General features: G+C 45.6%; 1 protein-coding gene across 1 annotated transcript in view; it reads right to left on the minus strand.

Moving 5' to 3' along the window:
* The window catches only part of LOC130110470 (thyrotropin-releasing hormone-degrading ectoenzyme-like), a 373,072-nt gene that overhangs the window by 61,161 nt on the left and 297,239 nt on the right, over window positions 1–14,672 (minus strand). The window contains exons 14-15 of the mRNA XM_056277578.1: window positions 10,069–10,216; window positions 9,121–9,236 (exon numbers count right to left, since the gene is read on the minus strand). Coding sequence (XP_056133553.1) covers window positions 9,121–9,236; window positions 10,069–10,216 — 264 coding nt within the window. The remainder of the gene's footprint in view (window positions 1–9,120; window positions 9,237–10,068; window positions 10,217–14,672) is intronic.

Consider the following 14,672-nt stretch of genomic DNA (forward strand, 5'->3'; position numbering starts at 1 on the left):
AGAGATACACAGACAAAGAGAGAGAGACACAGAGATACAGAGAGAGAGAGAAAGAGAGAGACAAAGACAGAGATACACAGACAGAGAGAGACAGACAGAGAGAGATACACAGAGAGAGACAAAGAGGCACACAGAGAGAGACACAGAGGGACACATACACAGAGACACAGAGAGTGACAGAGAGAGAGAAAGAGCGATACAGATGATACAGAGATACAGGAGAGACAGATACGTCCAACTGGCTTTCTACCAAATCGCCACACTACAGATCACATCTCCACCCGACACAGGCTAATCAATCAACATGTTCACCAAAAAAACAAAGGAAACATATTTGCATGCTTGACTGATTTTAATAAAGCATTTGATTCTATCTGGCAAGTGGCTTATGTTATAAAATCATCCCAAGTGGCGTAGGGGGTAAAGTGTTTGACATAATCAAATCTATATATTTGGAAATACGCGCGGAGTAAAACTTGGCGACAAGAGAACAGAATACGTCACTCAAGGGCGAGGGGTGAGACAGGGCTGCAGTTTGAGTCCAACCCTGTTCAATATCTACATCAGTGAGTTAGCGGTGCTACTGGAACAATGTGAAGCTCCTGGCCTCACCCTAAACAACACAGAAGTTAAATTCTTACTCTATGCAGATGACCTGGTGCTGCTGTCACCCACAGAACAGGGTCTATGGCAGCATCTGGATCTGCTAGAGAAATACTGTCAGAACTGGACCCTGACAGTAAACTTAAAAAACACAAAAATTATGATCTTCCAGAAGAAGCCCGGGTGTCAGGAAAGTAGACACCTATTTACTCTAGGTAACACCGCCCTAGAGCACACGTTAAGTTATGATGACCTGGGACTGAGGGTCAGTGTCTCGGGAAGCTTTGGTCTGGCAGTGAATGCACTTAAAGAGGAAGCCCAAAGAGCTTTCTATGCAATAAAAAGAAGTCTATAAAACAGACATCCCAATTAAAATTTGGTTCAAAATATTTGACAGTGTCCTCCTGCCCACTGCAGTATATGGATGTGAAGTATGGGGTCCACTCAGTCAGCAAGACTACACTAGATGGGACAAACTTCCAATAGAAGCCCTGCATGCAGTATTCTGTCGAAAATTGCTAAACGTACAAAGGAAAACACCAACAAATGCATGCAGGGCAGAAAAAGGCTGTTCCCCATAATAAATATCCAAAACAGATCACTTAAATTCTGGATGCATCTTAAATCAAGTCCCCACGACACATTGCAATTTTAAGCATTTCAAATCCAAGAGCTAAGAAAGAGTCCCCTCAGTCAGCTGGTTGTGAAACTAACTAACCCTGTAACCACTAAAACAGATGACATTCAGACTAGCACTGCTAACCAACCACAGACTAGAGGAAACCAAATCATCACACAATGCTGGTTCTCTGGACAGCAAAATGGAAAATATATCATATATCAGACTTTTGAGAGCTTCCCAGCGCAGTGTGGGGAACATCATGGACACCTCGATTCAGTTGGATGGGCTTACACGTCACAGAGCGGACAGAGTAGCTTCACAATCTGGAAAACTCCGGGGAGGTGGCCTGGCCATTTACATCAACAAATCATGGTGCCAACATGCCGAGGTAGTCTCTACACTCTGTTCACCGCACATAGAGTTCATGATGGTAAAGTGCCGGCCCTTTTACTTGCTGCGGCGATAGTCATTGGGGCAGTCTATGTACCACCGAGTGCTAATGTGAAGGAGGCTACGAATGAACTCTACAACACCATCAGTGAACAACAGACGGCTCACCCCGATGCATTCTTCATTGCTGCAGAAGATTTTAACCAGGCAAGTCTCAAGTCTGTTTTACCAGCATGTGAATTTTGCAACAAGGGGCAATAACACATAGACCTAGTTTTCACGAACATTAAAAACTCATATAAAGCAGCCCCCCGCCCCCTTTGGAAACTTTTATCACCTAACTGTTATGCTGACTCTGGCATACAGACCTTGGGTGAAACGGGAGAAACCAGTACTCAAGGAAGTCCAAATGTAGTCACAGGAGGCAATTATATCACAGCAAGACCGCTTTGAAAACACACAATGGGACATTTTTAAATGGCAGCAACATACAACTATGTCATTGACTTGCAGCAATACACTGAGTCTGTAATAGGCTATATAAACAAATGCATAGATGATGTGACAGTGGTCAAATCTATCAAGAAGAGGACCAACCAGAAACCCTGGTGGAATGGGGAGGTCCGTCCACTGCTGAGAACCTGAAATGCTACATTCAGATCTGCAGACACTGTAACATACCAACTGGCCAAGAGAAATCTGTCCCAGGGTATCAAGGAGGCAAAGAGAATGTATGGACAAAAGCTCAACAGCCACTTCTCTGATAATAAAGACACACGGCACTTGTGGCAAGGTTTTCAAGTAGTAACTGACTACAAGCCCCCACCCCCACAGGCATGCCATAAAGATCCCTCCCTACCAGACAAACTAAATAATTTTTTTGCACGTTTTGAGGTATCCAACAACAGGCGGGCACAAAATCTTCCACCATCACCAAGCGACCAGGTACTCCAGCTGTCTACAGCTGGGGTAAAGAAAGCCTTTGCCAGTGTCAACCCATGCAAAGCTGCGGGGCCAGACAACATACGTACCTGGGTGTGTTATTAAGGACTGCGCAGAACAGCTGAAAGACGTTTTTGCAGACATCATCAACACCTCACTCAGTCAAGCAGTAGTGCCCAACTGCCTCAAAAGTGTCACCATCATTCCCCTGCCCAAAAGGCCAAACCCAGACAGTATGAATGACTTCCGCCCTGTGGCCCTCACTCCCATAGTTATGAAGTGCTTTGAGCGGCTTGTCATGCAGCACATCAAGGTCTCTCTAACGGTGAACCTAGATCCCCTACAGTTTGCATATAGCGCCAACCGATCCACAGAAGACGCAATATCTACCACACTCCACCTCACTTTGTCACACCTTGAAGGAAAGAACAACTATGCCAGGATCCTCTTCATCGATTTCAGCTCGGCATTTAAAACCATCATACCACAACAACTGTTGGAGATGCTGAGGTTGCTGGACGTGGACACTGGTACCTGTAACTGGGTCCTAGACTTCCTGATGCGGAGGCAACAGATAGTCAGGGTGGGCAGCCTCACATCAAATTCCATCTTTGAGAGCACAAGTTCACCCCAGGGCTGCGTTCTGAGCCCCCTCTTGTTCGCCCTGCTAACCCATGACTGTACTGTCAAATTTGACACCAACCACATCATTAAGTTTGCAGATGATACAACAGTAGTGGGTCTCATCAGCAATAATGATGAATCTGCATAGAGGATGGAGGCGGAGCAGCTAATGGCATGGTGCGAATCCCACAACCTCTCCCTTTAATATAAGCAAAACAAAGGAGATGGTGACTGACTTCAGGAGGGCCAGCAGGCACCATCATACGCCGCTGACCATCCATGGTACCACTGTGGAGAGGGTCAATAATATCAAGTTTCTGGGAGTGCACCTGGTAGACAACCTGACCTCAACCATTAACACCTTGGCCATCGTTAAAACAGCCCAACAGTGGCTCTATCCACTCCAGAGACTTAAAATGGCAAGCCTCCCCATTCCAGCCCTCACCACCTTCTACAGGGGCACCATTGAAAGCATTCTAACCTATGATCTCACTTCCTGTTTCAGTAACTGCAAAGCGACCGAAAAACACCAGCTGAACAGGATAGTGAAGACAGCTAGCAAGATCATTTTTGCCCCTCTCCCCTTCCTGTTGGAGATTTACCATCAATGCTGTGTTCACAGAGCCTCCAGCATCATTAAGGGCCTTCACCATCCTTCTCACAACCTGTTTTCCCTCCTGTCATATGTGAAGAGGTACAGCAGTATCTGTGCTACATCCAGCAGAAAGCTAAATAGCTTCGACTCACAAGCAGCCAGGATTATTAATGAACTGTGCCCCCCCCCCACGATCATGCCCATCCACCTACCCTCTAACCCCCCTTCCCCCCATCAACAAACTGGCTGACTGTCTGTCCACTGTCAGTGACAGTCAGCAGAAACACATCCTTACCAAGTACAGGCTCACTGACCACAGTCTAGCCATTGAAAAGGGCAGACACACAACATCTTGGCTACCAAGAGAGCAAAGAATATATGGTTACTGTACGACAGGTGAGGTCAAGACAGAGATGCACTCCCTGCTAAATTGTGAGAAATTCCAGAACATAAGAGAAAAATACCAGGACAAATTTGAAAACCAGATTCCAAATGTTCTACTCCTGGATGAGAAAGAACAATGGCCACTTATTGTAGGAGAGGGCCAAAGGTCACAACTTGCAGCACAATATATGTCAGAATGCCATAGCGTAAGGATCAGTGAGTGACCAAAACACTGTCAATTACTGTCAGTTGCTGTTAAATGCTGTTCTATGTTTCTGCCAGATCTATGTATTCTTCTTTCATATATATATATATATATATATATAGCGTTTTTTTTCCCGAAACTGTCAGTGGTGTTATAAGTGCTCAACTAATGAGGAGCGGAATATCATACATTGCAGTACAAGCCTGTTTCATGCATTGTGCACTCATGAGTGCACGGCGTATCTGTATCTGTGTTGATATATTTATTTATTTATTTTTTGGTACTCTGTTGAGCTGTTTTGCTGTCACCTTCTTTGGCAACATTGTAATTAATGCAGTCATGCCAATAAAGCATCATTGAATTGAATTGAATTCAATTGAATTCAGTTGACAGCAACAGATACACAGAGAAACACACGAAGCGAGAGACAGCGATAGAGAGAGAGAGAGAGAGACAGACAGACAGAGAGAGACAGAGACAGCGAGACAGAGACAGACAGAGACAGAGAGAGAGGCAGCGATAGACAGTTTGATCAAATTGTAATTTCCAATTACAATCTGATCAAACAAAAATTACAGTTGCTCGAACACACTATAAAAGATGATCAAAACCCACTTGATTTTCCAATAACACAAGAAGAATTGGCACAGAAGCTCAAATCCTTAAAACCCAATAAAGCTTGTGGCCATGACAGCATCAGACGCGAGATGCTTAAAAACAGCACACCTGAGCTGCAAAGGGCAGTACTCAAATTATTCAACATCGTTCTAAGTTCGTTCTATTTTCCTGACACCTGGGCAAAGGGCTTATAACTCCTATTCATAAAAATGGAGACAAATTGGATCCTAATAATTTCAGAGGTATGTGTGTGAGCAGTAGTCTGGGGAAGGAGTTTAATAGCATTTTGAACAATCGAATTCTAACCCTCCTTAATGAACACAATGTCCTGAGCAAAGGTCAAATTGGCTTCCTCCCAAATCACCGAACTACAGACCATATTTACACCCTACACACCCTCATAAATGAAAATGTGAATCGAACAAAAAAAGCGAGATTTATATTTTCCTGCCACAACCTGAGAGACAGTGGAGGACGGCACCTATTGTACTGTTGTTGTTTAATATCGTAATCATTGTTGTTGTTGTTATAATCATTGTTGTGTTGTGTTGTTGTTGTTTTACATGCTTTGGCAATATGTACACAAACATATGTCATGCCAATAAAGAAAATAATTAATTGAATTGAATTGAATTGAATTGAATTGAATTGAGAGAGAAAGAGGGAGACAGAGACAGAGAGACAGAGAGAGAGAGACACATACAAAGAGAAAGACAGAGAGAGAGAGAGAGAGAGAGAGAGAGAGAGAGAGAGAGAGAGAGAGAGAGAGAGAGAGAGAGAGAGAGAGAAAGACAGAGACAGAGACAGAGCGAGAAAGAGAGGGAGAGACAACACATCCCCATGAACACAACACATCCCTATGCGCCCAACACATCCCTACGAGCCCAGTTACAACACATCCCCATGAACACAACACATCCATGAGCACAACACATCCCCATGAGCACAACACATCCACATGAGCAAAGCACATCCAATAGAGCCCAACACATCCCCATGAACAAAACACATCCCCACGAACACAACACATCCCCATTAGCCCAACACATACCCATGAGCACAACACATTCCACATGAACACAACATATCCCCATGAGCACAAGACATCCCCATGAACAACACCCCTTCCCCATGAGCCCAGATACAACTCATCCCCATGAGCCCAACACATCCCCATGAGCCCAACACATCCCCTTGAGCACACCACATCCCCAGGAGCACACCACATCCCCAGGAGCCCAACACATCCCCATGATCAAAGATCCAACATATCCCCATGAGCCCAACACAGCCCCATGATCCCAGATCCAACATATCCCCATGATCCCAGATTCAACATATCCCCATGAGCCCAACACACCCCCATGAGCCCAACACATCCCCATGATCCCAGATCCAACATATCCCCATGAGCCCAACACACCCCATGAGCACAACACACCCCCATGAGCCCAACACATCCCCATGAGCCCAAACCATCCCCATGATCACAACACATCCCCATGAGCCCAGATACAATGCGTCCCCATGAGCACAACACATCCCTATGAGCCCAACACATCCCCATGAGCCCAACACATCCCCATGAGCTAAACACACCCCCATGATCACAACACATACCAATGAGCCCAAGCCATCCCCATGATCACATCACATCCCCATGAGCCCAGATACAACGCATTCCTATGAACCCAACACATCCCCATGAGCACAACACACCTCCATGAACACAACACATCCAATTGAGCCCAACACAGCTCCATGAGCACAAAACATCCCCATCAGCACAACACATCCCCATGAACACAACACACCCCCATGTACACAACACATCCATATGAGCACAAAACATCCTTGTGAGCACACCATCTCCACATGAGCACAACACATCCCATTAAGCCCAACACATCCCCATTAACACAACATATCCCCCTGAGCCCAGATACAACATATCCCCATGAGCACACCACATTCTAATAAGCCCAACACATCCAATTGAGCCCAACACAGCTCCATGAGCACAAAACATCCCCATGAGTCCAACACATCCCCATGAACACAACACACCCCCATGTACACAACCCATCCATATGAGCACAAAACATTCTTGTGAGCACACCATCTCCACATGAGCACAACACATCCCATTAAGCCCAACACATCCCCATTAACACAACACATCCCCCTGAGCCCAGATACAACATATCCCCATGAGCACACCACATTCCAATAAGCCCAACACATCCCCGTTAACACAACATATCCCCCTGAGCCCAGATACAACACATCCCCATGAGCACAACACCTCCCAATGACCACAACACATCCCCCTGAACACAACACATCCCTATTAGCCCAACAGATCCCCATTAGCACAACACATTCCCATGAGCCCGACACATCCTCATGAGCACAACACATCCCCATAAACAAAACACATCCCCATATGCCCAAAACACACCCATGAGCACAACACATCCACATGAAAACAACATATCCCCATGAGCACAACACATTCCCATGAGCCCAGATACAACACATCCCCATGAGCCCAACACATCCCCATAAGCACAGCACATCCCCATGATCCCAGATACAACACATCCCCATGAGCACAACACATCCCCATGAGCCCAACACATCCCCATAAGCACAGCACATCCCCATGATCCCGGATACAACACATCCCCATGAGCACAACACATCCCCATAAGCACACCAAATCCCCATGAACACAACACATCCCCATGAGCACAGCACATCCCCATGATCCCAGATACAACACATCCCCATGAGCACAACACATCCCCATCAACAAAACATATCCCCATATGCCCAACACACACCCATGAGCACAACACATCCACATGAACACAACATGTCCCCATGAGTACAATACATCCCCATGAGCCCAGATACAACACTTCCCCATGAGCCCAACACATCCCCATAAGCACACCACATCCCCATGAGCACAGCACATCCCCATGAGCACAACACATCCCAATGAGCACAACACATACCCATGAGCCCAGATACAACACATCCTCGTGAGCCCAGATACAACACATCCTCGTGAGCCCAGATACAACACATCCTCGTTAGCCCAGGTACAACACATCCTCATGAGCCCAGATTCAACACGTCCCCATGAGCACAACACATCCCCATGAGCCCCGATAACACCTTTAATTTCTCTGTAAAAATTAAAATCAATCATCAGAAGCAAACAGAGAGGGAGACAGATATACAGACCAAGTGGAGGGTTGATAGAAAAAGAGAGACAAGGAGTGATCAAATTGAATAAGAAGAAAGGAGAAGAGATACATAGATGACTAAACAAAGAAAAAGATGACCAATGATTAAAATGTTAAACTTCTTTTCTTTCACATATACGTCATCTGACAAACCAGATGACATCTGGTCCTGACATATCATTTAAAGTCATGTGATAATGATTTGGCATATGATTAAAGTCATATAATGATATGAAAAAAGTTTTCATAATATGAATTAATTACTTTCAATTAATTTCAATATTATCATTATATTTATATATAGATAGATAGATAGATAGATAGATAGATAGATAGATAGATAGATATAGATATACATATATTTTTTTGGATTTACTTTCCCCCTTTTTCTCCCAAATGTACCCAGCCAATTACATCACTATTCCGAGCCATCCCGGTCGCTGCTCCACCCCTTTTGCTGATCTAGGGAGGGCTGCAGACTACCACGCTTCCTCTGATACATGTGGAGTTGCCAGCTGCTTCTTTTCACCTGACAGTGAGGAGCCTCACTGGGGGGGACATAGCGTGTGGGATGATCATGTTATTCCCCCCAGTTCCCCCTCCCCCTCAAACAGGCACCCCGACTGACCAGGGCAGTCGCTAGTGCAGCGACCAGGACACGTGCTCAGATCCGGCTTCCCACCCACAGACACGGCCAATTGTGTCTGTAGGGACGCCCGACCAAGCCGGAGGTAACACGGGGATTCGAACCAGTGATCCCTGTGTTGGTAGGCAACAGAATAGACAACTACACTACCCGGACGCCTGAATTAATTCCATTATCGATTTCACACAGATGGATGATATATTGCACTTGGTGTACGTGTGTGTGAGCACCTACTCTATTTGGTAGGATGCCTGCATGATGCTGCCCTCGTTGCCCGGAGGGTTGCTAGGAGGGTTGCTAGGCCAGCCCATCTTGTGATAACGTGAAGCTACCTGCTTCAACACATAGTCCTGTTTGCACACACACACACACACACACACACACACACACACACACACACACATCCACACACACACAGAGTTTTGGTAGATGTACAGTTTCCGTACAGCTACAGTCCTGAATCTCCTGGTTTTATTGTCAGTGTGGGTGTCCTGTTCAGAAGTTGTTAAGCTCAATCCAGACTGAATGAGAGTCAGAAACAAACATGTCTACCAGCTTGTTCTGTCATATCTGGAGGTTAGGCACAACAACTTCACTTCTTCAAACTCAATACTACCTGCCTTCTTCTCCCGCATCTGGCTGCTGTGTTGAAGATGAAAACACCATGTACCCTATCATTTTTCCTGGCAAAGTCCTACCAAACACCAAGCATCCACATCACACACAGCTACAGTGTGCAGAATGTAGATACACGTGGATGAGTTGTTGTTTTAATACGCCAGTGATATAAAGTATCAATAATACACCAGTGATATAACATATCAATAATACACCACCAGTGACATAAAGTATCAATAATACACCATTAATATAAATGATCAAGACACCAGTGTTATGAAGTATCAATACACCAGTGATATAAAGTATTAGAAAGGATGTTTGTTTACATGTAAGTCTTCAGGTCTGTAGCATTAGGACATTTCTGTTTGATTTCATTTTTCTCTGCAGTTGACACAGACAGACAGACAGACAGACAGACAGACAGACAGACAGACAGACAGACAGACAGACAGACAGACAGACACACACACACACACACACACACACACAAAGCTAGATGGATCAATCGATAGAACGCTAGATGTAGATGGAGAGATGGACAGATCGCTAGAGGAGTGTTACACTGAAGAGGCTGTAGTCTTCAGTGCGGTCCAGTAGTTTGTCCAGGTGGTACAGAGCTCTGCTGGCAGCATGCCAGGGCAGGAAGGAATGCTCCTGAGGCAGGTAGCCAATTATCTGCAGCGGAATGCTCTGAGGTAGACGCCCCGCCCTGAGAGAGGGAGAGAGACAGACAGAGAGAGACAGAGCGAGAGACAGAGACAGAGAGCAACAATCTACTAAATATTGTTAAACTGGTATATTGTTTGTTTTTAACAGTACAGCAACTTTTTTAAAATTAATGTTTATATGTTATAAACTACTGTACTGTTTTGTACTACCTTGTGCTTTGGCAATACTGTGTAACAGAATATGGTCATGCCAATAAAGCCCTGTTGAACTGAACTGAGCGACAGAAAGAGAGAGAGACAGAGAGAGAGAGAGATTTTTTTATTTTAAAAATGTACATTTATTCCAGATACATTACAGTCCAACAGCTGGAACCCAAACACAATCACCTCTTTATAGTCCAGCTCATACAAAAAACAAAAAAAAAAAACAGTTTCAGGGGGAAAAAAAAACATTGAGTAGTCTAAACAAGTATTTGTAAAACAGAATTTCAAAATAAAATAGCCCAACATAACAAATACAAAATCACCTCAGGGGGTTTGCAGCAACAAAACATCCTGTCCTTAGATCCCTGCATCGGACAAGGAACAACTCCCTAAAAAAAAAAAAAACATTTAACAGGGCGAAAAAAATAGGAAGAAACCTCAGCGACAGCAACAGAGGAGGCTCTCTCTCCCAAGACGGATAACGTGCAATGGATGTTGTGTTTACACAATGTACATAACAAATAAATAAAATTAAAATAAAACCAGATCTTCACCAACTCCCACTAAGCACACTACCACCCCAAGTTCTGGGGTGTGAATGCCCTGCTCCCTGTCGTAGGCCCTCATCATTCTCAGCTCTCCTTTAGACGGTTTTTACTTCGTAGCTGTAAAAAAGTCTCTTGTGCGGCATGTAGACCCCATGTTGAGCTGCTGACCTATGGCCTCGGTGTTTTTCGAGTCCCAATCCTTCTGCAGCCACTATGTGCTGTGGGGTGATGGTCGTGGTGGAAACCAGTTTCTGGGAAAATCCTGGAGAGCACCAGTCATGGACAACCAGCCTGGCTCCATGTATCAGTGGTTCCTCCAGCAGCAGTAGGAGGAAGATCGCCCAGTGCAACACACTCATCAACCAAACTGGTCTTAAACATCATCAACAACATTAACCAGGATGGGACATGATTTGTCTTATACTTCTTCTGACTCTTCATGCTGTAATTGTTTGATTTTCCAAACCATTTTCCTTAACCTGTACATCTCCTGATCAGTGTAGCCCCTTTCTTCTTTTGTCTCATCTGAGATTTAACAGAGTACAGAAACAATTCTTTGCCTGCAAAGAAGTCCTCAAGTTTGACATTTCTCAAATTTTTTGTTTGTTGCAAGAATTTCTTAATTTGGCGTGCGTCATAGTACTCTTGCTTTATGCCCCTGACAGCTGGGAGGAAGAGTGAGTCTGGCTGTCTACACCACCATCCTCCTTCTTATACTCATCTTCTGATGGTTGTACCTCTTGCTGCTTTTTCTTTAATACAGGTACCTGGCTGTCTATACCACAGCGCCCTTCCTCCTCCTCTTCCTCTATACTCAACTCAACCTCACAGTTGTTCCTTGTGCTGCCTGCTTCTCTCCCTCGTCATTGCTCCTTTTTTTTGGCTTGAGAGTCACTCATTTTAGCTGCCTGCTTTCTCTTCAGTACAGGAACATTACAGACTTCTTCTTCCTCCATCAAATCCTCCTCACTGCTCAACACTACGCCTTCTGAAGCTCCACCTGTAGTGTTTGATGCACAACACTACGCCTTCTGCAGCTCCACCTATAGTGTTTGATGCCACTCCCTTTTCAATTTGTGTTTCTTTTTCAACAATTATGTTTTTCATTGTAGACTTTCCATTCTGTTTGGGTGGATCAGTTTTGTCAGTGTAATCTGGACTCTGTCCCTTTTCTGTTGTCTCTTCACTGTTCTGCCTGGTTTTACTCTGTCCCTTTTCTGTTGTCTCTGCATTACATTACATTACATTACATTACATTACAGTCATTTAGCCGACGCTTTTATCCAAAGCGACTTACAATAAGTGCATTTAACGTAGGAAATCAGGAGAACTACTAATCATCAGAGGTCATAAGTGCATCTAAACAAGCATCTATGAGCAACACCAGTGCTAAAGTAAAAGTGCAAGAAAGAGATTTTTTTTTATGAGTGAATACAATAAGTGCTAAGAACAAGTAACGGAGTAGTTCTTGAAGAGGTGAGTTTTCAACCTGCGCCAAAAGATGGGCAGCGACTCTGCTGTCCTGACATCAGTGGGAAGTTCATTCCACCACTGTGGGGCCAGGACAGAAAAGAGCTGTGACCGGGTCCATCGGCAGCAGGGGCCTCTGAGCGACGGGGCAACCAGGCGTCCTGAGGCAGCAGAGCGAAGTGGTCGGGTGGGGGTGTAGGGCTTGACCATGGTCTGGAGATAGGAAGGAGCTGGTCCTTTCACTGCCCTGTAGGCTAGCACCAGAGTCTTAAACTGGATGCGAACAGCTACTGGGAGCCAGCGTAGGGACATGAGAAGGGGAGTTGTGTGGGAGAACTTAGGGCGGTTGAACACCAGACGAGCTGCAGCTTTCTGAACAAGCTCCAGAGGTCTGATGGCCGATGCTGGGGCGTCAGCAAGGAGGGAGTTGCCGTAGTCCAGCCGAGAGATGACCAGAGCCTGGATGAGCACCTGTGCCATCTCGTCAGTGAGGAATGGGCGAATCCTCCTGATGTTATAGAGGAGAAATCTTCAGGAGCGAGCAACCGATGCAATGTTTGCAGCAAACGACAGTTGGTCATCCAGGATCACACCCAGATTCCTCGCAGTCCGAGTTGGCGTCACCATGGTGTTGTCAATGGTGATGGCCAGGTCTCGGTGTGTGCAACCTTTCCCCGGGAGGAACATCCGCTCTGTCTTGTCCAGATTGAGCTTCAGGTGGTGTGTCGCCATCCACTCCAAGGTGTCAGTCAAGCACGCAGCAATGGATGTCTCTACTTGTGTGTCAGAGGGAGGAAAGGACAAGATCAGCTGGGTGTCACCAGCATAACAATGGTAAGAGAAGTCATGCAAGCGAATAACAGAACCCAGGCATGTCGTGTACAGGGAGAAAAGGAGAGGACCCAGAACAGAACCCTGTGGGACACCTGTAGCCAGTCTGTGGAGCTCCGACACAGATCCCCTCCATGTCACCTGGTAGGAGCGATGCGTCAGGTAGGATGCAAACAATGAGAGTGCAGAGCCTGTGACACCCAGCCCCACGAGGGTAGAGAGGAGGATCTGGTGGTTCACTGTGTCGAACGCAGCTGACAGGTCCAGGAGTATCAGGATAGAGGAGAAAGAGTTTGCTCTCGCAGAGGGCAGCAATTCTGTCACTGCAAGGAGGGTCATCTCTGTCGAGTGACACACCCTGAACCCAGACTGGTTGAGGTCCAGGAGGTTGTTCTGGTGGAGGTAAAAAGTAAGTTGGTTAAAGACAGCACGTTTGAAAGTTTTGGATAGAAAGGGTAGAAGGGAAACCGGTCTGTAGTTTTTGATGTCAGAGGGGTTAAGTGATGGTTTCTTGAGAAGGGGGGGTGACTCTAGCAGTCTTGAAGGCAGATGGAAGGCATCCTGTCTGGAGGGAAGTGTTGATGAGGTGGGTTAGACAAGGAAGGAGTTCAGGTGCTATAGACTGAAGAAGAGGGGAGGGGACCGGGTCAAGGGAGCATGTGGTGGGGCGACTGGATGTGATGAGGTTTAGGACCTCGTCAGGGGAGAGGGGAGTGAGGTGGGATAGGGTGGGACATGGAGAGGTGAGGGAGGGTGCAGAGGGTGGAATAGTGTAAGCAGCACTAACCGGGTGGTGAAAAAAGGAGGATCTGATATTGTTTACCTTCTTGTCAAAGAAGTTAACAAAGTCATCAGGGACAAGGGAGGAAGGAGGAGGAGGAGGTGGGGGTTGAAGAAGTGTAGAGAAGGTTTCAAAGAGCTTCTTAGGATTAGAGGCAGAAGATAGGATTTTAGAGCGATAGGAGGCAGCCTTAGCAGCAGAAAGGGAGGAGGAGAAAGTGGAAATAAGAAATTGGAAGTTGAGAAGGTCCTCTGGGAGTTTGCCTTTTCTCCATTTGCGCTCTGCCACGCCTAGGCTCCATCTGTCAGTATGTATTTAGTCAGTCAGCCTACTCTGTCCCTTTTCTGTGCTCTCTTTGCTGTTCTGCCTGGCTGTACTGTGTTTGTTTTCTGTTGTCTCTTCACTGTTCTGCTTGGTTTTACTCTGTTTTCTGTTGTCTCTTCACTGTTCTGTCTGGTTTTACTCTGCCCCTTTTCTGTTGTCTCTTCACTCTTCTGCCTTGTTTTACTCTGTTTGTTTTCTGTTGTCTCTTCACTGCTCTGCTTGGTTTTACTCTGTTTTCTGTTGTCTCTTAACTGTTCTGTCTGTTGTACTCTGTTTGTTTCCTGCTGTCTGTTCATTGTTCTGCCTGGTTTTATTCTGTCTGTTTACTGTTATCTCCTC

Source organism: Lampris incognitus, chromosome 3 (assembly GCF_029633865.1).
Source record: "Lampris incognitus isolate fLamInc1 chromosome 3, fLamInc1.hap2, whole genome shotgun sequence".
Taxonomy (NCBI): domain Eukaryota; kingdom Metazoa; phylum Chordata; class Actinopteri; order Lampriformes; family Lampridae; genus Lampris; species Lampris incognitus.